The 27,216-nt window shown below is 38.7% G+C and overlaps 1 protein-coding gene across 5 annotated transcripts in view; it reads right to left on the bottom strand.

Annotated features, from left to right (window-relative positions):
• LOC117964710 (GTPase-activating Rap/Ran-GAP domain-like protein 3) overlaps positions 1-27,216 on the bottom strand; it is a 112,814-nt gene that overhangs the window by 29,475 nt on the left and 56,123 nt on the right. For all 5 annotated transcript variants that reach the window (XM_058986908.1, XM_058986903.1, XM_058986905.1 and 2 more), the window contains 17 exons: positions 22,031-22,105; positions 17,127-17,226; positions 13,170-13,288; positions 10,286-10,350; positions 9,463-9,526; positions 9,030-9,056; positions 8,554-8,629; positions 8,360-8,458; positions 7,424-7,527; positions 5,816-5,924; positions 5,521-5,566; positions 5,235-5,341; positions 4,885-5,000; positions 4,335-4,439; positions 4,036-4,110; positions 1,074-1,185; positions 467-493 (listed from right to left, as the gene is read on the bottom strand). In XM_058986908.1, coding sequence (XP_058842891.1) covers positions 467-493; positions 1,074-1,185; positions 4,036-4,110; positions 4,335-4,439; positions 4,885-5,000; positions 5,235-5,341; positions 5,521-5,566; positions 5,816-5,924; positions 7,424-7,527; positions 8,360-8,458; positions 8,554-8,629; positions 9,030-9,056; positions 9,463-9,526; positions 10,286-10,350; positions 13,170-13,288; positions 17,127-17,226; positions 22,031-22,105 — 1,426 coding nt within the window. The remainder of the gene's footprint in view (positions 1-466; positions 494-1,073; positions 1,186-4,035; positions 4,111-4,334; positions 4,440-4,884; positions 5,001-5,234; positions 5,342-5,520; positions 5,567-5,815; positions 5,925-7,423; positions 7,528-8,359; positions 8,459-8,553; positions 8,630-9,029; positions 9,057-9,462; positions 9,527-10,285; positions 10,351-13,169; positions 13,289-17,126; positions 17,227-22,030; positions 22,106-27,216) is intronic.

Here is a 27,216-nt window from a genome sequence, read left to right as displayed (position 1 = left end):
TCTTACTGGACTTGCTTCGCTTTCAAAACAATTGACCTTTGGCTGCAGAGGCTCCTAGGTTCATGAATCTAGGAATAGCACACCAATTACATCACTTGATAATAAAATATTATTATTATTATTATTATTATTATTATTATTATTATTATTATTATTATTATTTATATACTGGACACGAGTTTCCCCTTTTATCTGCCTTGTATAATCTTAGAACTGAACAATGTTGCTCCCTCACCATTCAAGCAGTTAAATAAAAATGACTACCTCTGATTTCAATTAGATAATTAGTTTAATTACAAATGACATCCACTAGGGGCAGAGCGTTTGCAAGTGGAAGGGTTGACGGTTAGACTCTTCTATACCAGCTGAACCAATTGTACATCATTGGCAGCAGTGACGATTTAAAAGGATTATATTTATTCATGTTTAAACGAGAGGGAGAGAGAAAGAAAGAGAGGGCACCTACCAGTTGTTAAAATGGAGGGGTCCAGGCCTAAAGCAGAGAGAAAATAACGAGAAACTTCTATGAATCTTCACAGTGAGATACTTGAAATGGATGATACATACATAGACTGGTGGTACAATTGTATGTGTGGTTCACTAGAATTATTATTATTTTTTTTATCTTTACCAGTCAGATACTAATAAGCCATAGGCCTGTTTTAATTAGATATTGAGTCATAGCTTAATTCCTTCCACTCAAGTGGGCCTACAGCCTCAAGTCACTGAATGTAGGAAAATCATTATGTAGTGCCAATGAACTAGACTGGTAAATCATGTCCAAGTTGGATTTCGTTTTTAAATACAGCACTGTTATAAAGCACAGTAGTTATTGGGGCAGGGATGAACATGTGTTTGAATATTCTTTCATTCTGAGTTGCGTATGTATAAATTATTACCATAGATACACCATAGTAAAGAGATGTCTCCAGAGTAAAATAACCCCACTTCCCCACCAAGTTACCTTCTAAACAAAGGGGAGACACACCAGAATGGAGGTCTTAAAGAATTGCGTCTTCTTAAATATAGGAACAGTTGCGCCAGCACTAATTACAAAAAGCAAAAACACTAACCGTCTAGCAGTAATACTCCAGCATCTGTAGCACTTAGTAAGGACTGGCCCCAAGAATCGCTGCAGACTATCTCATAAGGAAAGCTACTGCAGAAAGACTGGGATTCCCATGGCTGTGAGACGAACAAAACGAGGGGTTAGTGAAAGAGAAGAGACATTAGTTTGGAAGTGCAGGTAATACATTTACTCTAAGAGGAAATCAAATGGCTTCCAGCCTTTCTATTTTGCAGGAGTTGTTCGACTTCATTACATTAAAAACACAAACCAGTTGAAATCCAATTTCGATAATTAATATATTGGTCCCGGTTTATATTAACCAGTTAGTTAATGTGGTAATAACATGTAATTCTCTCTGTTGCACAGTAATAACTGTTAATAATTATTATGTTAAGGTTAGGATTGAGATTCAGGGTAGGGTAATACAATTCATTATTACAAAATAACCTGCTAATGTGTTTTAGTCTCTTAATAATAATAATAATAATAATAATAATAATAATAATAATAATAATAATAATAATATTTATTATGAAAGTTGTGAGCCTACCCATATAAAAGTTTGCCTGTTCTATTGCAGTTTTGCCATGCTTTTGCCGTGGTTATACTATGCATTTACCATAGTTTACCCTGGTTTGCCATTTGTATTAATATGCTTTACCATGCCCTGCTGCTTTGCTTTCACTATGCTTTATTACACTTTGCTATGCGTTTGCTGTGGGACATTTTTATAAGGGTAACAGCAGCATGGATCACTGTCAAAAGCTTCCTATCAAAACAATGTGCTGCGCAAAACAATTCAGAGCCAATCAAACACCATTGCTATACAGTTCTTGGCCTCTCTCAAGCCATTTTTTCCCCCAAATTGTGCAGTTCCCTGATGTGGATGGATTATTGACAAAAAAAACAAAACATCTACAGTAATTCATTCTGGTTTGTGACCTAAGCAAGATTAATCAAAGTCAGGCCTCTGGAGATAAAATATGATTCCCCTATAGATTCAATAGATTCAATATTGGCACACATTTGAAATGTGTTTAACCTTTGAAAAACTGCATAGATGAAAAATAAAGAAAAGTGCATCGTTACGTTTTGTCTGTTCCCTGCATATTTTTCAAATGCCACTGCAGAAAGAGCTCACTTGGTGCAATAACTGTCCCCTGATAAGTGCATTTAAATTCCCTCACTGGGCTCGAGATCTGATTTCAAAGTGAGTTTCGGATACTGAGCCTTTTCATATCAGCAGTTCTTTTATAATGTCTGTGTCAGTGCCTGTAACTTTTTGAATGTCGTAGTGCCTATATGCAAAACTTTATGCACAGTGTGTATAATAAAATAACCTGTTGCTTTGTAAAGGACTAACTCGTTCACATGGAATATAAATCTTAAAGGTGTAGTACTTGGAGGTGATCACATTGTAAAGAGTTTAAATACAAAACTATTCTTGAGGGTGCTGCTGTATGTGGGCAGTGTATGCTGCTAGAATGTTTTATTGCCTGGGAAAGGGGCAATGCAATTAGCAGAACTGACCTCACCCTGACCTGGTGCAAGTGAGAGTTGTCTGGTCAAAATGTTGCCGACACTCAGAGATAAGCCAGCAACTAAGCTTTGCACACAAGGGGTGTAAAAACTGTATAAAACAGCAGCACTAGGAGGTGCATTTGAGAAGCATCAGGATCCTCCATGAACACACACCAGCACCGTGTCCGATGCTTCTTTCAGACATTGATAACTGATATCACTGCTTGATATCACTAGTGGCCTCATTATTGTGTCTAATGATAATGATTAAGCTGTAAAAATGTGATTTTTCATTATTGGAATTAATAAAGGAAGCTTGTTGAATTCTGCTGTAATCCTTGTTGTGTGCTCTCCTTTTTTTGTTTTTCTAGGTATGATTTGCACTGTTTGATGGAAGTTCACTTCTGTTCCTGTGGGAATAGGAACACACCTGACCCCACGGTTTCCTATGTGTTTCACTGAGCATGAATGCAGATGATTGTAGGCCAGGTGTAGGGGTGCAGGATCATGTGCTTCCATCAAGCGCATAGTGTGGCAGAACAGAATGGGCTTCATCATAGTTAAAAGAAAGTCAGCAAAAACAAATCAACAGGAAAAGAACAAGGCGGTTGTGAATAGTTTATTATGTTAGAGGAGGTAAGAAAATGTTTGTTTAATGTGTCCATAATAATTATAATAATAATAATAATAATAATAATAATAATAATAAGTACGACTCCACTCTCTTGCATCTTTCACATCCTACGTTTAATTATCACTTCAGGTTTCTGGCAAAACATTGAGGAATTAATTTCCACCATTGCAAATAACTGTTATGCTGATGCGTTTTAATGTCATTCTGCTGAGACGCAGTAATGGTACTTTCTGCATACCTGCCGGCAGTATCAGCAGCAGTGTAAATATATAGCACCTGAATAGGAATGCCGGTGGGACTGAGCTGCTAATGCTGTGTGCTGGGGGCAAGGTATTACAACAGGCTGATTCATTACCATACTAGTAATTGTGTTGTCATCTTTGAGCTGCTGTAAGAATAGCTTACAAAGTGTGCGTGGCTTTCAGGATTTCCTTTCCTTACATAAGGTATACCAATGAAGACCAGGTTTAAAAAAAAAACAACAAAAAAAAACGTATTGCTCCTCCTTCAAGACTTTTGCATTTATTTTATTTTTGATTATAAAGTTAACCCAGTTTGATTTAATGTTTATTACATAAAGATAATTACAATTTAGGATGTTTTCAAGGTTATTAATTATAAACAGAAAAAAACAACTGAAGTATTATTATTATTATTATTATTATTATTATTATTATTAATGCATACTAAAGCAGCTGCAGGTACATTATGTTCAATTTTAAGGATCATTGTCTGTGAAGTAATCAGGTAAGAATGTGGCATTAGAAATTAGCTGCCTACTGTATAATATAAAGTGGACTTGTCTGCTTACCTCTTTTCTGCACAGGCCTGTAGTGGCCAAACTGGTGGGAGCATCACCTCTAACAATGGTCTTCAATTTCAGTGCCTTAAAATAATTCAAGAATGTAATTACAAATGTACCTGAATGCAATGTGTAATGAATTGAATGAAGAGCTGGATGCAAACCTCAGATCTGTTAAAGAAGCACCGAGTATACTGTCGCACTATTACAGATCTTCAGAACATGTACATGTTTGGGTATTAGCACTACACATGCAAATGCAGTAACTGGTCTTCCCATCCTGAACCACTGAAGCGATGTTTTCTTACTTGTCCTATTCTGACAAACTCAGCCTGGCGAGCCTCTTCTTTCTTCCGTGCAGATTTGGGCGATTCTGGCAGCACGTCGCTGAACGATCTCCTGTTTAACATGTTCTGAAGACATTGAAACCATTAGCAAAGCTTATTTTTAAATATGAAGTTATAATAGCTATAATAGTTGATCAGAAAACCAAGTGAGCCACCAACACCACTATGTCTACCTGCTGTATATTTAATATGAACCGGTATGCGCATCCCTCTTAACACCAATTCAGTTAGTGCCACTGAGATAGATGTTGCAATGTATCCTCAATCGAATCATGTACAACATACAAAAATGCTATACAGTATACCACTAAATCTTATAAACTGTAGCACTGTCTAGGAGTGAGCAATTGGTTGTTTTTAATTAATTGTAATATAATGCAGAACTGATGACCGCTTATGGTTCTTCAAAATCAGGAATACAATGTAAAACTTTCTCTATTCTTCCTACCAGAGATACACTGGATACTGCCGTATGTAATGCAGAATCATTGGAGCTTCAGAGTGTTTTTACCTTGTGTAGGTCAGGCATGAGATCCTGGTAGAGAGACCGGATGAGCATGTCTAGGGTTCGCTGCCGTTTCTGAGCAAACGTGGGTGTCTCCAGGGTCGCCTTCTCACCATTAATTACTGGAAAGGAATGAAAGGAAGCCTGTTACAACAATTACGATATTCATGTATCAAGAGCTTGACGATGAACTCAAACACTGATAATGAACAGAGCAAGGGTACGTCTGCTCCAGCAGTAACAATCTTTATATACAAAGTTATAATGAAGTCACCTAAATTAGTATGGGCAAACAATTATATTACATGTACAGTGTGTACAAAGATGATCTTGTTCGTAAGGAAATGAGTACTTACATTTTACTAAAACAAAGTCCCTGAATTCATGATGATCTGTAAACACCGGTGGGGAGGGGAGAGGAGGTCCAAACAAAGGGACGCTTTCTTCAGAAAATATCTTCAACCTGTTCAAAAAGCAAATGTCTGTACTCAATATAAACCTGTACTGTATAAGGTGTGACACTGCAGCTGAGCTGCACTCCATCTTGCACTGTGCACAGAAGCAGCGGTCCTGGTTTAGAACGAGGCTAATAACTCACTGCTGCATACATTGTGCCATTCATAAAAGAGAGCAAATACATACCTGTAACTGTCATTCTGAATGTTATATCTAACTAAGGCAAAAATATCTGTTTTTGTTTGCGTATTAAGGAAATTAAAATGGAAGACCAGCAATCTGCAAATGTTGAAATAAAAAAAAGGGGTTTAAAAAAAATGTTAGCGTTAGATTTTAATCACTAAACAAAACGTACGTGCACTGGCAAAAACATGTAAATATAGTTGGGCAAGGCTGTATTTTGTAGGCTAACAATGCATGTTTGTGGGGAGTCACACACACAGCTCCTAGTCATTAAACAAGTGGCTTTCTGAAAGGATACGTGTGAAATGGGATCGGATCATGGATGGTTTAAATGATGGGGATGTGTCGTTTCCTTCTTGGAACACTATGGTAACAATGTCATTTCCAATGTGACGCTTCCTCTCCACCTGCAAACACAAAGAAACAGGCATCACATTCCCACAAAACACATTCCGCAGGCTGGCACTCCCCAAACCCTGAGCTCGGAGGCCGTGACAAAGCACACAGCCACCCACCCCCAACAGACTCTTCTTTAAGACTTTCACTAGCTTCTCATCCAATGAAATCTTCCTGCCAGTCAGGTAAGGTGGAAGGCAAACTCATAATGGTCGATGACAGCATAGACACAATACATCACTGATTCTTCCCTCTAACGAGAAGATGTGCATGTCAAAACATTGTGATGTGTCTTAGTTACATTACATGAAAATGATTTTGTATATTTTTAAACACATTGTGGATAATAATATACTTCTAAATGTACCAGGAATCTTTGAAGAAATCAAATTGACAGAAAATGACAGGATAAATATATCTGCTTAACACGCGTTCTGCTCAGTAAAGCATTAGAGAATCGGTGCGGTTCTTTTATTAAATGCTGATGAAAGCTCCCAGACTCGTCCATTCAGACCAGGTTTTGCACTTGACTAAAACCGCCAGTGGGTTTCGAAAAATGCTCTTGCTTTACAAGTTTGTCTTTGATAAGCAGCCAAATTCTGTTTGAAAACTCTAGTTATTGGGTATAAACTCACTTTATTTGCTGGCTGAGTCCTAGGCGAGTTTAACCTGTTATGGTTAGTGAGCAAGTAGTCTGTATCCAGCAACAAACTCAAAGCCATCCCCACTTGTACTGCTTTCCTAGGAGAAGCAGAACATTTGGGGGGACCACTCTACTGGTGAGATGTCTTGCTCATTCAAACATTCAGGATATTTTTAAAGAGGAGACCCTTATCAATTCAGAGATACCAGGGTATTTAATAAGGGATCTAAATGAGGAAAAATCTCCACTAGAACACATGTATTTGTTTATCCCCTAGAACTCTATGTTGGATAAAGCGATACTGCTGAGATATATTACTGTAAAATTCATTTAAACTCTCACAGAAAACGTTCTGCTGCTCTTGACTCCTGGGTCTGGTTTATGGCAAGTTTATTATTTGCCATTTCCAGTCATTCTGTATGTGTGAGTATTCAAGTACACTCCACCACCCTTTGAAAACTGACCTTGGAACGAGAGTGCATTGAGAAGAGGGTGACAATAGAGTTTTAATGCAGGTGAATGCTAAGCATTGGTAACAGTTACATCACAAGTACTGTAACAATGATCTTGCTGGCAGCCTTGATTGAGGACAAGTATGCAGTATTAGTAACTGAGCAGCTTTTTTCTGCCCACAAACACATCGACAGGGTTCTTATTCCCGCGTGAAACACGGGGTGCAGATGTGTGTTGCATTACTGTAATGCGATTTCTTGAATTTTAAAAAGGCACCAAGCTTGTCTTTACTTGTTTTACAGTCAGCCTGATTTTCTCGTTTACAGAGTAGCAACGCTCTTGGTTCTGCCTCACTAATTCTTAACGGTTAAATACATTTTACTGCGTACATTTTCGGTTGTCTCAATAACTTACCTGCTGCTTGTTTTCTTTCGAGTATGGCAGCATGGTAGACACGTGAAACATGAGCTCATGCCCTTGGTATACTGTATATATAGAGTTAATTCCCGTAGTGTCGTCTGTTAGGAATTCAAACACACAGGCATTCATTAGCAAACTAAGACCGTTTAGAAAGCAATGGGATTTACAATGCTAAATGCTTGTTCTAAAGTGCTAATTAATGCATGGCAGGATGCAAAAATAATGGATCATCTCTCGTTTTCCCTTCATATTGTTATGCTGTGATATGACATTCTACAAGAACACATCGTTTTAATGGATGACGCTAAATGATTGTTCAGAATAATACAATTACACTACTGTACAAACACATGTATTAACACAATAAGTACCAAATTATTTTTTCTTTGAAAAAAAGAGAACCAAGCTGTGTTTGTCATTTGATACATTCTGAATCAATATTTCTTAACAGAAAAAAATGTAACTCCTTTGTTGTGGCTACAAACTGCTGCATCCTACTCTGAGGACAGTCAAGTTAGACGTTAGTAGCGAAACTTCACGCCGTCTATGAAGCTCAACACAGTAAATGGAGACACTATCATCCCTGCGGGTAGGAAAACACCAGAACAAAATAAAAACATGATTCATTTTTAGGCTTCAGTTTCTTATTTTATATTGAGGCATTATAAAAGGGCTATATTTGCAGAATTAGCATTTTCATTTAGACTAAACCTTTGCAGTTAACTCAATTAGAGGAGGTTATCCTAACATTATGGGTAAAGAAAACATTTAAATAGCAGGTAGATGACAGTTAAAAATGCTGCAAAAAAAAATACGAAGTAGCCTGTCCTCAAATGAGGACAATGGCACTGAATGGGTTAAAGTGTTACCATGTGATGAATATCTTATTCAGTATATAGGACGAGACAGTACGTTGGGACGTTTGCTTACTTTTGGTGTCGAGTCCTCCCCTGTAGCCTGCCCAGCCTCTTAATGGAATTGAGTCCCCAAGTAGGTTTAAAAACTTGTCAAAGCTTTCGCTTCCAGTTTCTGTTCAAGCCAATAGAAACGACACAGTGATATAAACAAAAACGCATCTGGCAGCACGCTTAACAACATTCGTATCAGTTCAATTGGGCACTCACCGTTACTAAACATTTCATCATCCGTGAGCTGCCCGTCTTTGGCATAAAGAACTCCAAACTTGAAGTTTACTGAACCCTGGGAAGATTAAAACGAATACAGTTGAAGTGGCACAATTCATTCAGCAAGTCCCCCCTCCCATCATGCAATGCTGCAGCAGATACAGGAAATAATGTAGCAAATGTATAGGTAACGTTTCAAAGCTTTATAAATCTAATTGAAATGCACAAACCATACTGTGCTATGCAGCCATGAAAACGGCAGCCGCCAAGCTGAAACAGCATATTTAGTAAACTTGTATGTGAAGAGCTCTAACAAGCATTGGGCTGGGCTTGCAAAGCAGAATCGACTCTCGTCAACCCCCTTCAGGGTTATCACTAATAAGTGCACTATCATAGTTTTTTATTATGCATTATTACAACATTATACATCTTATGTTAATCTCAGGTTTACAACATTATACATTTTAGTGACTTACCTCTTGCTCCTCTAACACTAGCAGGTCCTGTAAAAAATAATAATACAACTGTAACTTAAGTTTTCTTTTTTATTGAAAGGGTGTATGACCACCTTACTGTACAAGTATACCTGACAGCATGTATATGAACCCTTTCATGCATGGAGACCTCATGTGGGGATGGATACAAAACATTCTTCCAGTGTTTTATAAGGGGACAGATGGAAGACGCAAATGCATGATGACCTCATATGAGGATGCCATATATTATATACAACACATTTTGAAATAAATCATAACAAATGATCTAGGTTTTTATATCAAGTATACACAATTAGTTCTTTCTTGAAAATCCCGATAAGGAATATATACTGTTGTTAAGAATGTGATCATACACTAGTGTGTTTATTTCCTAGAAGGGCAAAGAAAGAAAGAAAAATAAATGAATACCCACCTTTTGAATCTCTGGACTGAGAATTTCCCTGGGGCCCCGTTCAAACCTGTCAAGGTTCATGGCACTGGAAAGTAAATTAAAAGCTGAAGTGATTTTCAGCTCTGTGGTGCAGGCTGTACAGTCGTGTTGATGTGGCTAAGTAGCTGGAATCTCAGTAGCTTTCCTTTAAAGCTGTAGTCCCTCATACACCTCTCAGACGCCACCCCATTCCCACACTCTGTTCTTAAACTGAATCTGTCTTATACACTACTTGGAATATGATGCCAGAACAGCTGGTTTGAGATGCCATCAAAAATGTACCTGTGAGTCTGTCCTTAAACTAAAACGGGCCCTGGCCACAGCGTGAACTAATGTAAAGTCTGTTTTAATTAATAAAATACATATTTACATTATGAATCTATTCTAGACTGTTGGCTTCTTTAACATCCGTCTAGAAAACGTTCATAAATGTTAAACTATATGTTAAACTTTATGTCCAAGTTATCTCTATTTGTGTTCAACGTCTTTCTAAAGCAAATGTGTTGCTTGCAGCTGATTGCAATCCTTAAATTTGCTTCATTTTTGACCTTGGGAATGGGTTAATGTGCTGTCTATGTGGAAGGTCAGAGAATCGCAGGTGAGATGCAGGCTACGTTATGTCGCCATTTGCCAACTCTACAGCTTTTTTCAGGTACCATGTTACTGTGTGAGGAACTAGCGGCTTTTGTATCTGCACTGGTCAGGCAAAGAACAGTAATACAATAAGCAAATCAAATATAAAAGGCATCCCCGATCTGGAGTGATTTTAAGATTTCATTAGCAGATAGTGTACACAAACACTTGCCTTAAAATTGACTTGACAGATAGGGTTTTTGTTGGGCTGTAAGGGAGGCATATTTTCAGAGTTCCCTGCAAGGTAAGAAAGAGCAAAACACTTGTCATCAGACATACATCAATAAGAAACAGGAGGCCTCATTTTCAAAGCTTTTCCTCCATTCTTTAATTAACTACAAGAGGACAAATCATGTTAATGTTACAAAATGAGATATAAAACACCTTGAGTGGGCTTAAGAGAACTTGATATATAAAACACAGTTGTTTGTTAATAGTATTACCTCTTTAAAAAAAATAGGAATCATGTAAAGACTGGAGTAAACGCTTGGAGAGTACGGCCCAGGATTTCTTGCCTCCTCAGCGGGGCAGGTTAATGGTTATAATCTGGTGTACTAAGTGGACTTGGAAGTTAGCTCTATTGAGGGAGGGCTTTTGCTACCAAAAAACTGCACCATAATCATGTACATTCTTATACAGCTATAGGTTATTAACAATTTAAAATCTTTAACTTACATCAATACTAAATGTGCATGTATTTCTTGACTCCTTTGTCAAGATATATGTTTTATTTTTATTTTTTTTTGGCTGACAGGACATGTAGGTTTTAATCATGCAACAATTGATGAGCCAGGATAACTCATTCTAGATGTCTGTTACTAGGAGGATGATGGGAAATGTAGTTCTGAGAGGTCCATGCGGGTACATGGGAAGCCATCTTGAGGCAGGGAATGCAATTTAAAAGTTTTAAAAAAGTGGTCAAAATGTAAAAAAAAATAAATAAATTTAAACAATACACACACCTTACGTAAACAGTTGTAGCAACACATGGGAACATGTAACACAATCAAATAAAAAGGTCCTTATATACCCTTTAATGTGGAAGTACAATTAAAACTGTCACTGAGGTAATTGAAGAATTTTGATTGAATCTCGCAAGTAGAGCACATGGGATTTTTGCTGCAGAGCTGGAGTGAAATAACTGAAGTATGCTTCCCTTATTAAGTGTAGCCCTAAGACCTACAAAACACTGCTGTTTCCAGGCCTTAAGAGACTTCCCTAGCAAGTGCATCCTGCTGGCTCCCATCAGACATTGCGATCGTTTTGTTATTTTAATAACCTTCAAGATTTATATGAAGATGTCATTTTAAAAGACGACATCTGGCAACTGGTTTAAAGGTATAGGGATCTTTGGAAGGCTGTACCTGTTAAACTCTGTTTACTAGATCGAGTTTTCACTAGGCATGCCATGCTTGTATAAGGAGAGCCTCCTTTAAAAAGGGAAAGCCTACACTATCTTTCACTTATCTGTCGTTTCTACAAAACACAGAAAAAATTTATCACAATGGATCAAAATCTACTTTCCTGTTGCTACAAAATCAACGTGTAATGTAATGTTAACACATCATTTATATGATAACATGTCACTGATATTTAGCTGGTTTAACTCGACTTCCTTAACTCACTAACATTTATAGATAGGGCAGCACTATGGAACCACTGAATCACATGCCCCTGTAGTCCGTAACCTTGCTATAGAGGTTCTTTCTAATTGGATTTCATTTGATCTACCGTAATTAGATTTAAGAGCTATCAGGTATATTGTAGGTCCTCATATTGAGGTGTGCCACACAGTAATGCCTCAGGCCATTTAGATATTCACAATGGGCAGACCAACTGCCAGAGGGGAAGAAACTGTGTGTGTGTATGAAATGGTTTCTATTGAATGATCCAGCGTTTTATATTTTGATGCAAACTGGTGGTTTTTACTTTGATGGGCATCAAAGCGTTTTTCTTTTCAGAACCCCCCCCCCCCCCTTCTCTGCAACAGCTTGGAGATGCAGTCAGGCTGAACACTGCCTCAGGTACTGCCACAGCAATAACCACACAGCAATCTGTGGAACGCAAAAGAAGGAGGACACCAGCTAAATGCTCCCCCTCCCCTCCCCTCCACCCTCCACCCTCCACCCAAATATCTTTGTTAATGGAGCAGGGTTTTGTGAATTATTTTTCACCCTGAAGCAGTCTGTTCCTCGGGGGAGAGCGAACATCCCTCTGCATTATGTAAGGAGAATGCTCTGCTTGGCCCGATTTTTAAGATCAGAAACGATCTGCGCTGAGTCTGCGATTTCAGCTCGGGACTTGACTGGCTATGTCAGGATGGGAGCTTTTCCTTTTTCAGAAGCAGAAGGTCAATGCACCAGCAGCTTAATACACTTAGCCACCACTGCACTCCAGCTCTGCTGAGGCTGCGACTGGTTTTCAAAAACCCAAGCTGTCTGTTCCTGGCTTCAGCAGCAATGTCAATTAATGTTTGCCCCCGGAGACTACTTGGAAAATGGTTGTGCCCCCCTCCCTCCTGCCAAAGTTAATTTGGACCGCAGCCAAAGATTTTGCACCACCTAGAATTTTAGGATTGAGACCATTAAAAAATATATTATAAAAAAATAATATTATATATATATATATATATATATATATATATATATATATATATATATATATATATATACACAGTATGAACCCTTTAATTATCTGTTTATTATAGTTGATATTCTCTATCTGTCTCACAGAAGAAGTGCTGTTTACCCCACGATCAATGAAACAGGTTAACCTAGAAAAAGATTACGAATGTATTTAGGGATTAATAATCCATATTTGCAAAACAAGACCACTGCATACTGGCAACATTGCATGTACAATTGCCACTTGATTATTGCCTGAAATAGTTATGGATTACATAGTACTGTATATTCAGATTTAAAAATGAAAACACATGTTACTGGTTTGGAGAAGTATGAATTTACAATACAAATCTTCTTTCTAATTCTTTTTACTCCCTATGCTCGCGATCTCACCTCCACTTCACGCAGTGAGGAGCAGCTCAGGTCACTTACCGTTTTCCTCCAGAGAATGGCGCGGTACTGTGGCACCCGCTGGTTGTTTTGGTCAGAGAGGACAACGGACAGGTAGAAAGGATTCTTCTCGGCATCTGTGCCGACATAGTTTTGATGCACTGAAAGAAAGAAAGAAAAAAAAACATCAAATGCAAGGAAAAACACCTTTGAGCAGAAAGGTTAGAGACTAACCTTGTCATGCTATGCTACACGCACAGCGGATCAGGAATCTATCACTGAAAACATATCTACTGTTAAAGGACAAGCCTTTTGTCTTCTCGTGCTTCTTATTCAATAGTTTTTCCTCGGATGGAAAATGTGTTGTCAACAGTTAGTGATTGTTTTTGAAACAGCTTCTACTGATATTGTTAAAGATCTTGTGGCTGGATTCTACTCTGTGTTACAAAAATGTGTTGTTCTAAAACAGGGATGAGAGGAAAGATTTCCAAAAAAACCCAAGTAAAGCAGATACTTTGATGCAACTCGGAACTCTAGAACATTTCCAATGCTGGTCTAGAAGCTGCTCATGCTTATTTTATGAATTAAGTTTACCTTACCTTCCTGTGGTCTGAAAGCGCTATAACATGCCCGATACCAAGTTAGCGGTAATGCATTTTTAACGATCTACATCATTAGGTACAACTGGGTTTGATTTATCACTATGTTGGCATGGTTATTATAAGGTAGCCAGCCACATTTTAATTGTGTTAGCTCTGGGGAAGCGGTCTGCAAAGCTTCAAGCTATTCCACTAAATTAGGTTTGATTTTTATACAACATTTAGCTCCATTTTGTTAATTATGGAGCTTGTTGGAGGATATTCAAACCATTGTTTTCGATCCTTGAGTATTTTTTTTTTGTGGTTAATTCAAATACAGTAGGTAATGACCCACATACCTCTTCCCCTCTCCTTCTCATCCTTGATGTTGTCTTTAGTAGATCCAGACAGCAAAAACATTTCTTTGTAGATATCAGACCTTGCTTAGTGTCTCCTAATTAGACAATACTTTGGAGAAGAAGATCAATCTTGCTGCACAAAAGGATTGCTTTGTGTATGTGTTGAGGCTCTGCAATATTCTCATTGACGCAGCAGTGATGGAGAGCTCTCCGTCCGTTACAACAATTAGCACTAATGGGTTCAGAAGCAGGGGGCGAGATTAAAAGTTAACATAGATCTTTTCTATTCTTCCGTCAAGCTCTGGATCCATTACCTGAGCACAGGTGCATTACAGGCTTTAGAAAGCTTTGAGAATTGTATTCACAAATTGATCTATGCCTGTAGTCAGTCTTGTTTTTGCTTTTTTGTTCTTTGGTATTATATTTAAATATGAAATATTCTATCCATAAGATCAATTAACAAAGAGATATCTGAGCCTGATTCTATTACTCTGTCACGTGCAGATATTTATGCAGGGCAATTTTGTTCTTAACCCTTTTCTGGAAAAAGGCTTTGGCGCTGTCCAGTATGTTATGTCATGATCGGATGGAACAATTTCCAGTTGCTTCCCTGAGATCTATCAGACCTTGCTGTTGAATTCCCCCAGACCTGTCTGTGCCTCAGTCTAACTCAGGTCTGTGTGGGGAGGGGCGGAATGCTGCAAGCACAGTTCAGTGGGATCATGAATTATTTTGCTTTGCTGCCCTCCTCCTGTCACGATGATCAGAGGAAGCAAAGTCTAGCAAAGCAAAAGCTTAGTAAACCTGCCCCCCTTCATACTGGCACATTGAGAACATGCCTTCAGGAAATGGCATCAGTGAGGTCATTATCTAAAAGTAAGCCCTCAATCTCCATTAATAACTTGACAGGTTTCCCTGCATTTTACTAATTACAATGAACAAATCCCAGAGAACCATTCTGGTGTTTTGAGCACTAAGGGAAAATGTTATCTGATGCAGCTGTATACTTCAGCACTCCTGCTCTATTGCAAAGCATTTAATCCTCTTAAATTGAGGAATACATTTTAATACCTCCAGGTAGGAAAAATGGGAAAATCCTATTTTTTGCAACCGTTTCTCTTCAGAAAGTCATCATGGGAAATGCTGTTCTCATTCCATTACGTACAATATTTAAATGCTCGTTATTTAATTGCATAGATGAATAAGCTCAATAGTGTTATATTATATATCAGCCACTCAGTCACACACACATAGCATTCTGTACCTAGAAGAAAAGCATCCAGGGCTTAAACCTTCAGAAACCTGGACTGTATACAAATGACCACAGAGAGTCACTTTGACAGGCTAGAGCTGGTTAGAAACACAGCCTTAACACAGGGCTCTCAAGATGTACAGTAAAACCATGTCTAAATACCTAAATAAATGATTAAAATAGGACCCATCCTATAGCTGTAGCTATGTTCTACTGAGACTGACATGCACTGCTGAGTGATTTTCATGGTACACATTATGATTAGACCCTAGTATTCTAGGTGGGGTCTACTGTACTGTAGATCCTCCATCTGGATTAGGGTTTATAGAATAGACATTCACATACACAAACAGCAAGGTGCTGTGCAGCAGATAAAACTCAACAAGACGATCTGACAGCAAACCATACTGGAGATTTGTGAAGCTTACAAATACACCCCAAATTACACTGCATTCTGCTCGGCAAAGCAAGTAATGATAGCAGGACCCAGCGCTCTGATGTTATACAAGCAAAACGAAAAAAACAAAACAGCTTCTTTCTGTAGCGAACCTTCTTACTTATTGATTGCAAACAAATACAGCTGTTACTGTTAAGATCACAATGGCGTTTTTTAAAAACCCAATCATTGTGTATTAGTTGGCTGAAACCATTAACCTTTATTAAGTGGCAATATAGTGTTGTTTGAGGCAAACTTGGATACTTCCAATAATTTGAGCTGGGTTTTGATCACTTCACAAGGTGTTAAGCCACTAATCGCTGTCATTTTTGTAGGCTTTCCTTCTCATCTTTCCCGGATTCTTAACCTTTTTAATGCCCGCCTCTCCTTGATTTCCAATCTTGTTTACTAAACACGGAGTGTCTTTCTCAATCTCATAGCCTGGGATTTATTTTGTTTAATCTATCCACAGAGGATAAACACTTTAGTGCTATGGCTTTATATGCAAGTAAGTTTATACCCTCTTTCCAGACCCTGTTTCTTAAGCATGTAACAGGCAGTGTGATGGCCTGGAATGCACAACTGTTCTGGAATCTGCTGATAAATCTATGCTTTAAAGGGTACACTGATTAATACACTTATTCAGTAACCTAATGGAGCTAGCTCACGCATGTTACATTTGTCATCTTCCATCAACTTCAAAACGCTAAATCAAAATGCTAAGGTAAACCTGGTAAGAAACTCAGTCAAGTAGACGCTGAAGAAGGCACAGGCCGAAACACCTGTCTACTTCAGTGAGTTTCTTTTAAGTTTTACCTTCCATTTGTTTCCCTGACAAGGACGCTCATACAGTAAAGGGGAAGAGATTACAGCAAGAGGCATTTCTGTGCAATTTGCTTTACGGCTTATATATATATATGCTCTATCCTTGCTTGAGATAGCGTGCACACAGCTTGTATTCTAGGTTGTTCTACACAATACAATCCACTGAGCTGTGAATAAGACAATTAAACATTGTTTTACTGCAGCTTTTATTTGGCAGCATTACTGTAAAACCATAATAAAGCTGTCTGACGTTTAAGTACTGTATAAATAAAATGGATGCGTCACTGACAGTGAAGTTACTAGCCTTAATACAAGTTAGCTTCTAAACCTGTGTATCTAACTTTTCTTCTGCTCTTTGCAGTGCTATTGTTTGTTGTGTCGGGTGAGTTGTATTACGTTTATGTTTTAGCTGCGAGAATTGACCTGCGTACAAACCTATTTTTGTTTTTACCCGTCACGTGGGAGCCATAAGCAATTTTCTCATGAAGTAATATGAAGGAGAGCGAGCGGTGTGCCGCGTGGTGTCTCATATATAAAGAAGTGGTTTACCTTTTCCTAGGAAGTATTTGAAATACCATCTGGTGTGGTACTCTGGATTCTCCAGGTGCACATCCGTCCTGCGCCAGATACCAGGCCTGTAGTCCGTGTTCTAGAACCAAACCAACAAGAACACAGGAAATCAGAACATTCCATTACAGTCACATTACTGGAGCGTTTTACAGTGGACTGTATCTTAAGTTGCTTTAATTTACAGCTATGGCCAAAAGTTTTGCATCATCTAGAATTTTAGAATTGAGACATAATAAAAAATGGAACTATTTGAACATCATTTAGATCTTTTATTTAACATCACGTAATCAAAGAAAACTACAAAATGATATCGCAAAGGCCTACCGGAAGCCATAATAGTAGTACACTATTTCATGTTAGATTGTCACATTTCCCATTAAGTATATGGAAAAGTCAATGTGTTAATGTAACATTATTCAGTAGTTTTCATTTTACTTTATGAAGCAAAATGTGTTAATTCTATAGTGATGCAACACTTTTGGCCATAGCTGTACACTCTAATTATACCGCAATTGTAAAAGAAATTGCTTAATTACAGTGTATAGCATCCACTGTAACAGTATGGTGTTACTGCAACAAATTCTGCCATTTTAATGTTGTTCTCAGAAACAACGTTACGATTGATGCAATTCACTCTTTAATAATATGCTACATTTATTCCAAATGAAAACTTTTGCACACATAATGTATTCACTTTAACTTTCTATGCCAATAATAATGATAATAATCATAATTAAGATATAAAGACACGCTTTGCAGTTCAGGCATTAGGAAAGAAAACTAAATAGTTTCACTGGGGAAAAAAGAAGGTTATTACTGAACATTTCAAAAGTGTTGTTTCATCAGATTATCCATTATCTCTAGGTATTGTTTTAGCAAAGCGCAGCTGTCATCCTCTGACATTACACAAGCCAAAAACAATACTGTTATATTAAGCACTTCAAGGAGGATGCATCATTTTCCATTTCCGTGGAATATTAACAACTGACAAACGCTGTATCCCAAAAACAAAGCGATCAGACTGTTCCTACAGTGAACACAGATAGCTCTCTTTGCATAATCTATTCTTTTATAATGATAATTATAACACACACACACACACACACACACACACGTATTGTTTTCTACACAACCGGGACTGCCGTGCACATTATTATTACCAATGATCTGTGAAAATGAATTACCACGTGCAGAAGAATTACATTTCCAAGGCTCTCGGGACTAAAACGTTTTTATATCCCCCACAGGGTGATGCATACCTCCAGTGAAATCGCCTATATGTAACTACTATATAGCTTTTTATTAGCACAGAATCAATTAGATTGGGAATGGTCTCCCTCTTCGCTAACTAGGTACAATGCAGTGTCTAATTTATGTCAAACTGATGTTTGCTGCTGGAAGAAAACTGCCACCAATGGTCATTTCCACAATTCAAATCTTACCAACCATGGAGAGCAAATGCATCCTTGTACTCATCTGGGATTTGACTTGTACCTGCAGAGGTCTAGCACAAAAACAGACGCCATTAAAGCATTACCGCGCACACAATAGAACTACCATCTTATGCTGTTCGTATTAGTAAAAATGACATGTGGCTCGCCTCCATTACAGTTAAAATGTGCACAGGGGCTCCTCCACTTAAAGAAACGGAAGAATGAAGCATCCATCAATGCCACAGCTAAACTATTCTGACTGCTTCCAATCTGACGCATTCCTGTTTCTCTAGATCAGGTGCTCATATTGGATGCTCAATGCTTCTGTAAGACAGTAAAACAATGGGGTCTATTCAGTTGAGCTAAGTGGTGGCGGATCCAAATACAGACGCTACTTAGATCACTAAAATAAGACACTGTGTAGCACCGATATGAAAACATAACGATGAGTCTCACACTCATGACTCTCTCTGGTGTATTTGTCTATTTTTTAAATTTTCTTTTTACTTTTACTCATGTCATTTTGTTTAGCAATACAGTAGTTACTACTGGTGCAGTATGTCATTTCTGAATTTTACTGTTAGCCCTGCAGCATACAGGATTTGCTGATTTTCACTAAATCTGTAAAGCAGTAAAGTACATTTTTCTACGTGTGTCTCGATACATCGCTGGAAACATATTGGACCCTGACATCCGCGGTGAGTGGCTGGTGGAGGCTTATTCCTGGAAGGGTGCTATTTGAATGAATTAAATGGTATTTAGATCAAGCGAATATAGCCCAGTATCTCCTGTAGCACTGGTATGGTGTGGAACAAATCGTGAATCCCCTTAGCGGACATCTTCAAGCTATGTAATAGCTCAGGAATAAAAACAGATTTAAAAATAAGATTGCCTTCCCAATAGGAGACCCACAGCAGTGCTGCCGTTACTTGCACTGTGTCCCCCCGGCTCCCCTTGATGCTGCTAAATAGAAACTCACAGACAGCTTTCGACAGCCTACAAATCCCTGTGCAATCGTAAGCCCACACAGCACTGCAGAGGAGCCCACAGGTGGAAGCTGATGGCTTCTGCAGGTGATTCAGCAGCAAACAGGTGAACAGGTGTTACAGTCTGTCTGTGGGATACAGCACATTCTATAAAGGGACTATAGAGGAAGAGGGAGGGGCAGGGGGTGTAAAAATAGTACTGGTATTTATAAGGAGAGCCCTGCAATGTAATGCTAAACAGTTTACTGTAGGCAACCTTCACTTTGTGTTTTTTTACAGTTTACTACTTTGAGCCTTTAAATACAGATTATTTTATGGTTTTATATCTATCTATCTATTTATCTATATATAAACTCCATTCCTTATTAAAACAGTAATATTGTCTTGTTTATTGCCAATGAAACATTGAATACTGGGATTGGACTGGGCATCAGATCCGAGGTACATCTCCTGCCTTACTGGTAAACGGATGAGTTATCTGTCCTAAAGACTGACACCTTAACATCTTCTCAATATCCATCGACACAAATCAAGACCTAAAGAAACCGTGGCAGGCTGCACTACGTGGTAAACACTTGTGTTTAGGACTCTACACGGTAAAGGCAGTTGCAACAGACAATGAACCGCATTTCATTAAAAAAAACTACTCTATTTGTGCCCCTACTGTACTTACTCAAAGTATAATTCAGCCGTAAGTGAGTGGATCAGCACAACATTATCGGATGTAGTGTTTCTGAAAGGCGAATCTGACACCCAGCTATCCCCAGTGTAGCACCTATTGTATGTTTCTAAGTGTTCAGTGGCTGCCTCTAATCAAGTTGACAGTGTATTTCTGGTGCGCTGTTTGCTGTGTCAGGCCCTTGAGCGAAGCAAGTCGGGTCTATCATACAAGGAGTGCAAGAGAAAGTCCACTCTCACCTTGATTAGAGGTAGCCACCGAACACTTAGAAACATGTCAGAAGTCACTACATTTAAATAAAACACCAGGTGAATGCCCAATGTTAGCGCACTTCATCTGTTTTTATAGAACCTGCTGTGCTTTAAACGGTTACAATGCTTTGTCATTGACATTCTGAGCAGGAGATCTACTCTCTCAGTGAAATTGTATAGTTGCCACTAGTAGGTTCCAACGGAGACATGGTTTATAATGTATAATATAAGTGTTGTAGGCATACATTAATGCAGGTCCAGTCTCACATGTGCAGTTTTGAAAGAAGCACATGTTCTAGTAAAGACAAAATGATATCTAGTGTCACATTAGGGTTCAGAAAAGCTCTCTGTTTGCATGCCTTAGTTTCAGGCATTCAGTACATCTGCAGAGTGAAATTCCACCTTCTTTTCTGTCATTAACCAATGAGCTGCTTCAACCAGATGCTTGTTTCGCTCCAAGCACTGACCCGATTCACCCAGTTCATTGTCCATCTGTCAAGTGTAGATGTTTCGGCAATCAAATACAGGTTTATAAATTGACATTATAAAATCAGACTGACACTGCCAAAAAGGGATTGTCTGCCCCACTCCAAAGGCTTACCCTGTCCATCCATGAACAGCGATTATATTGAAGAATCTCTTTTAATTACGCATGCCGTACACAAGGAACCATCTGAAAAAACGCTCCAGATTCTCTTGGCACCCATTGTTCTTTTCTTTCCCTTAAGCCAAAAAACATTTCTGTTGCTTTAATGCCTTTGCACATTCATGCTTGAGTATACAGGAGAAACCAACCCAGTAGTTGCCATGCTGATGCGCATCAGGAGAACATAGAGAGAAGACAAGGGAGTAGATGGGACTTTTTTTTTCACACAAGTTTGTTTTTCCCAGACATTATTTTATTTCCCCGGTGTTTGATGTGCAGCCAGGAGATGTTGCTCAGAGATCAAAGTGGAGATGAAAAGGGTTCGACACAGAAAGATCTCTGCAAAACTACTCTTCCTTATTCTCCCTCAATTCAAACCGTAAGGGAGCCCAACATTGGGGTGCATTTACATTTTCTAAATGCTGCTGTCATTTAACAGGAGCCTCTTTATCAGCCTTACTGGATGCAGTATAAATATGGTAGAAAGAGATCCAACAAAAGGATGAGGGTTACAATTTTAAGTGCAGCAGTATTTAGATCCGCCACTGTGTAGATCATTAAAATAGACGACTTAGTTGTTTAGTTTTGGTTAACAGGTGTTTTACCTCTTTCCAAAAACAGGAGTTAATTAAAAGACGCTTTGAAAATCTGGCCCATTGAGTGGGTCCTACTTCCTAACAGTTATGTTTGAATAAAGTCTGTAGTACAATTAAAAAAAAATAAAAAATACTAAAAACATCCTTGTGATTGGAGGGTTGGTGTGCAATTTTTGAAAAGACCACGGAAGCAATACCCCATGGGCTTCTATTATAGAACGATTGCCAGCAGTCTGGCTATTATTAAGAACTTCACAGTATACACCTGTATCCTCCAGGCTTTTGCACTGACCTCATCAGAAGATCCATTTTCCACCCGGAACCTCCCAGCTCTCTGTATCGCCCCATCCGCATCGCTTGAAATCAGCTGAAAGAGGAAAAAAGACAGTTCCTTTTAGTTAAGATGACATACAGACAAGTTAAAGAAACGTTTGCTGTATGATGTTAAATACCACAACTGCCTACAGTTTAAAGACCCAACATCAGAAGGCTTCTGAGGTCTTAAACTAGGTACAATTTTCACCTTATAAATAAACTGAATTAAATGCATGCAGTTAAAAAGGGACAGTAATTAAACTTCTACAGATTACTGTTGCAGCGCTGGTAGAGTTGTAACTCCCCATCCTATTTCAGCTGCAGTGCACCAATATGATTACTTGCAGTTTTCCATAGTTTATCTCTCTGTACAATTTACTTGAACACAAACAAGACCTTGAATTTCCAGTTTACTACTTTTCTTTCTCCCTCCTTGGAGCCTCCTTGCCACTGTAACAGGGCGGAGGCTGGCCGCGTCTTAACCACAATGCAAAAAGGACGGCTTCGTCTGCATTCGTAGTTTTAGATCTTTTAACCTCCTCTCATCCCACCGATGGGACAGAATCCGCAACGGCAGTGTATCACGCAACACTGCCCCGTTACACCACTCTGTCACTGTGAACTAAACAGACATGCCCCCCACTGCTACATGCAGCAGCAGGAGGTCATGAAAGAATGTCCGCTTCAAGTTTCAATGGAAACAAGAAAAAAATGACATACAAATCTTTCTTTTTAACATGGTACTATATTACTAACTGAGGGATTCCATTGTATTTCTAATTATCTACTTTAATGTACTGCACTTGTATGACTAATACTCCCGCAGTCATGTTTCCAAATGAATGGAGAGAGCTTTTTACTACATCTGGCCTCACGTTTCACTGCATTAACATCTGATGCTACAATCACTAGTCTGGTTTACCTCCCACATCAGGGCACCTACTCTCAAATGCCTTTAATTGTTTTCTGTGTGATTCCTGATGGCTGAGTCACAATACAGCAAAATGTGTTCAAAGCTGCAAAGGTTATGAGAGGGGAAAAAGATCTGCACTAAGCAGAAAATGAAAGCTAAGTGCCAGCCCACACACTATGGAAATGAAACCATCTGCCACGCTGTTACAACTGAAACACGACTCATGCTGTCCGCAGATAAAGTACGATACTTCAAGGGAGAATAAGAAAGAAAACTACTCTTAATGGCAGTGATGGCGAATCAAGGACATATATGGATTTATATGGATAAATATGAATTACGGATTTTCTTTAGTTGGGAAAAACCTTTGGGTTAAACTCAAATAATTTACAAACCCGATCTCATCCGATTTGAATATTATTAGAAATGTCATTACTGCAGAAGAGCAAGGTGAATTAGGGATAGCAAGATTTTGGTGAATTGTCACCCGACAATGTAGAAGTAGGGAATATTAACCATTTTGGTTCCCCCAGTCATCAGTATACAGATAACGGTCACCTGCTCCCAATCCTTTTCAACATAATATGTATTCATCAGACAAACAATACATGTTGCCTGGCAACACTTAACACAGGAGGCCAGTCTTTTATTCACAATTTAATTTCAGTGTAGTCAAACGATGCCAGGCAGCAATTACCCATAGTATCTAGCTTCTAATTACAGAACGCTGGCTTCAGAAAAGGAGAGACGGGTGAATGCTGCTGTGGGTTTTAATGGGTTGTCTATTCACTGAGCAGCCAAGGAAGTGTGAATGGGCAAAGATGGAGCAAACATGAAGCTAAGTGTCTGGGGAGGCAAAATTGTTAACAGCAGATGGGAGATGAGGCTTCAAGTAGCTGCTGGAAAGAGAGCAGAAGCATGCTGTGAATCAACCTCGCTGTATTAGCACTGCAGATTGCACTGGTGAATTGCCGCTCCCTGTGTGTCCACCCCAGTCATCTACATGACAGTTTTAAAGATGCGGTAGCGCCCCGTCCTCAAATGGAGAGCGACGCGGGAGGGTTTTAAGACAGAAGGTGCATGTGTTTAGCAGCGACAAACATCTTGCTATTCCGACTCAAAACCACACAGCTGACACTCCTCTGCAGTCAAGCCAGGCGTGTTTTGCATTGAAAAGACCTTAAAAAACTGCTTGTATGAAAGGCCCCATGTAAGGTTTCATATTGCACATTTGATGCTCCATTTCTATTTGTAACAATACTAGATTTTGAAGAAAGTTATACTATTCTTTATCAATGAAAGCGACTGGAATTCAGATCTATGTGTTTCTTTTAGTAGCGTAATCAAACAGATCTGAATTGGGACTCTTAAGATAAGATCACTGGCTGGCGGAATTAATGTCTGTCCAAAATCACTCTGATAGAGAAAGTGAACAAAATGACACAGTTCAGCAAATGACAAAGATAACACACACACATCAAGCTGCCAATTACCTATCAAACTGGACTCTGATCACCAATGGCTCCCTATGCAAAATGTTCATAAGCTAGAACTACATACACAACAATAGCCAGGGTTTGTATGACGGGCTTAGGCTTTACATTCATCATCTGGGAGTCCTTTATACTAAACCTTCAATGCCAGTCATAACCAAATCACAAAGATTTCCCTATTAACAATCCCAATTTCACAGGAGCTAAACCACAGGATAATGACTGAAAAATTTACAATACTGATTCAATAAAAAACATTAAACAGGTGATTTTTAGTGATGCTTTAAATCTAAGTCTCCTGTATACCAGCAAGTGGTGAATTCCTGAGAGAGATGCATACATCCCTTAGAAGGTTCAGCCCGAGATTACATGCTACAGACACAGTATGACGCACACTACACACTTTTGCAAGGCTTTTTGAAGCAGGTCTAAGCTGTTTCCACATCGCGCAAGTCCTGATTGCCCTGGGAATGTTGGAAGTTGTAAACCTGATAGCATAACTCCCTGACCCATTTGTCTAAGCTTTTGCGCCACGCTGTATAAACTGTACCATTATATTTTATAGGTTTTGTTTTGGCCGGACGGGGTTGTAAAGTGAGAGAGAGAGAGAGAGAGAGAGAGAGAGAGAGAGAGAGAGAGAGAGAGAGAGAGAGAGAGAGAGAGAGAGAGAGAGAGAGAGTTTGCAAGAAAAAAGGAAAATGTTTGCATAATGTGAAAGGAAATTCAGCCTGAAAAAGGTGTGATGCATACAATCACTTTAAATCTTCTAAAAGGATTGGATAATATTTTATTAAAGACATGCAAAATGTAGCACACACTTTTGTATGAATGGGTTGTTCCAGCTATGACTGGTTAATTTGTTGTGCAAATTGTTGGATAGTCTGTATTAGCTACAGTATATATACAATGTTATTATGGAAATGCAATGCTATTGTACTGCTACTAGTCAAGCAGACAAATGTTTTCATTGGAATTCGTTATCGATGTCTTAATTTGGGATTTCTTATGGATTTTGAGGTTAGTGTGGACTCTAGTAATATGTGAATATGTGTTAACATCTATTTAAATCATACCCCTTGAACAAAGTTGAATGATTTAATGTGTTATGCGGACAGAATATCTGAGATATATTTTGCACTATATAAATGCTGCATCTCCCTGTGTGGGTGTGTGTGTGTGTGGCGTGCTCAACTTACTGAAGCTGAATCTTATGTCGAATCACTGTCATCTTCACTACACAGGGTAGTCATACTCTACACCCAACTGACAATATTAAAGCAGGTGTTCCTAAGTCTGTGTATAAAAAAAGTCGAGGCTTATTGCATTCTGTCTGTGTGATTCCATTTGCCAGAGCTGAACACATCTCCTCATAATCTAAGAAATGCCCTTCAATTTCAGAATTGATATTTAAAGAGGTTACATTGTTTTCTTCTAGCATTTACTAATTACCAGACAAGCCAGGAAGCCAGTGTCTGCTATGATGGATGGCTTTTGACTGCCGTGCACCTGGTAATTGCATTTGTACTGAAATTGCACTGCTCCAGAATGCCCAATTCATCTGGTTTTATTGTCACATTTCCTGCCCTTTAGTGGCATCTCTCCAACCCTGCTCAGATAGGAATCGTGGCTAATGTTATTACAGCAGACTGTAGACCAGCCAGTGCTGTGATTTTATTCACAACGCTTAGTCTTTGGGACCAAAATAACTAAGGAATCCAATTAGAACTCTCACAACAAGATCAACAGGAACAGAAAAGGTAGGAATATGATGATTTATGGAGCCGTGAGGGTCCCATTTGAAAGAACTTTGCTGAGCTCTAATATACCAGTATTCTGGAACAGATAATTGAGACGCTAACGTTACAGGTAAATAAGTAAACTTAAACACTATTGCCCATTTTAACGTGATGTCATTCCCATCTGCCACTAACTATCTAATGCACAGACTTTTCAGATGGCTGTTATCAGTTGACTATAAAGTCACTTGGCAGTGCTGTTGTGAAAAAAAAAATTTGAATGCTATCCTGTGAAAATTCTGCATTCTGCCGTTTTTAATCTCAGTGATGGAGCGCGTTCTCAAGAAGAATGTCAATGTTATTTCAATTCAAGTCAGATTCTAGAACTGGAATTTTGCCCATTGTTTGGTGCCTTCATCTGGCAGGTTTCATTTCTACGCTGTGCCATGCTCCCATGGTATGGTGCAGTGCAGTAAAGTTTAAGAGTGGTGTGGCAGTGCTGCGGCTTTAAATCAGAACATCTGAAGCAAAGCAACTCGCTGGCGGGAACTTTCAGCAAGCAGCTTATAATACTAATCGTAAAACCAGCAACAGATCCCTTTACAGCCTAAGGAAGGACGCAAAAAAAAAAAAAAAGCAAAACGTCAGCCAAATCACATTTTATATGAAGTATCTTTTACTGCGTAGTTCATACGAAAAACTGCACTACAGGGTTGTGACATAAGCAGAATTGCACATCCTGTACACATTAACATATTTGTAATGCGTATTTGTTTTGCCACAAGGGATTATTTTAGTAAAGTTGTGTATTTAGATTGGCTGTGTTTTCATGTTTGAAATTCCATAAGGCTAGTTTACTGATGATTAGATGGGAATAAGAACACAATTACTGGCTTCTTGCTGGTAAACCCAGATGGTTTGCAAAAAAAATAGAAAATTATCCTAGCAACTCTATTGATTTGACTGTAAATATTACTGTTACAACACTCTATTGACTGCAGGATCATATGAAGCCTGTTGA

Source organism: Acipenser ruthenus, chromosome 15 (genome assembly GCF_902713425.1).
Source record: "Acipenser ruthenus chromosome 15, fAciRut3.2 maternal haplotype, whole genome shotgun sequence".
NCBI classification, from domain to species: Eukaryota; Metazoa; Chordata; class Actinopteri; order Acipenseriformes; family Acipenseridae; genus Acipenser; species Acipenser ruthenus.
The sequence above is the reverse complement of the archived record's forward strand: the minus strand, read 5'-3'. Positions and strand labels throughout refer to the sequence as shown.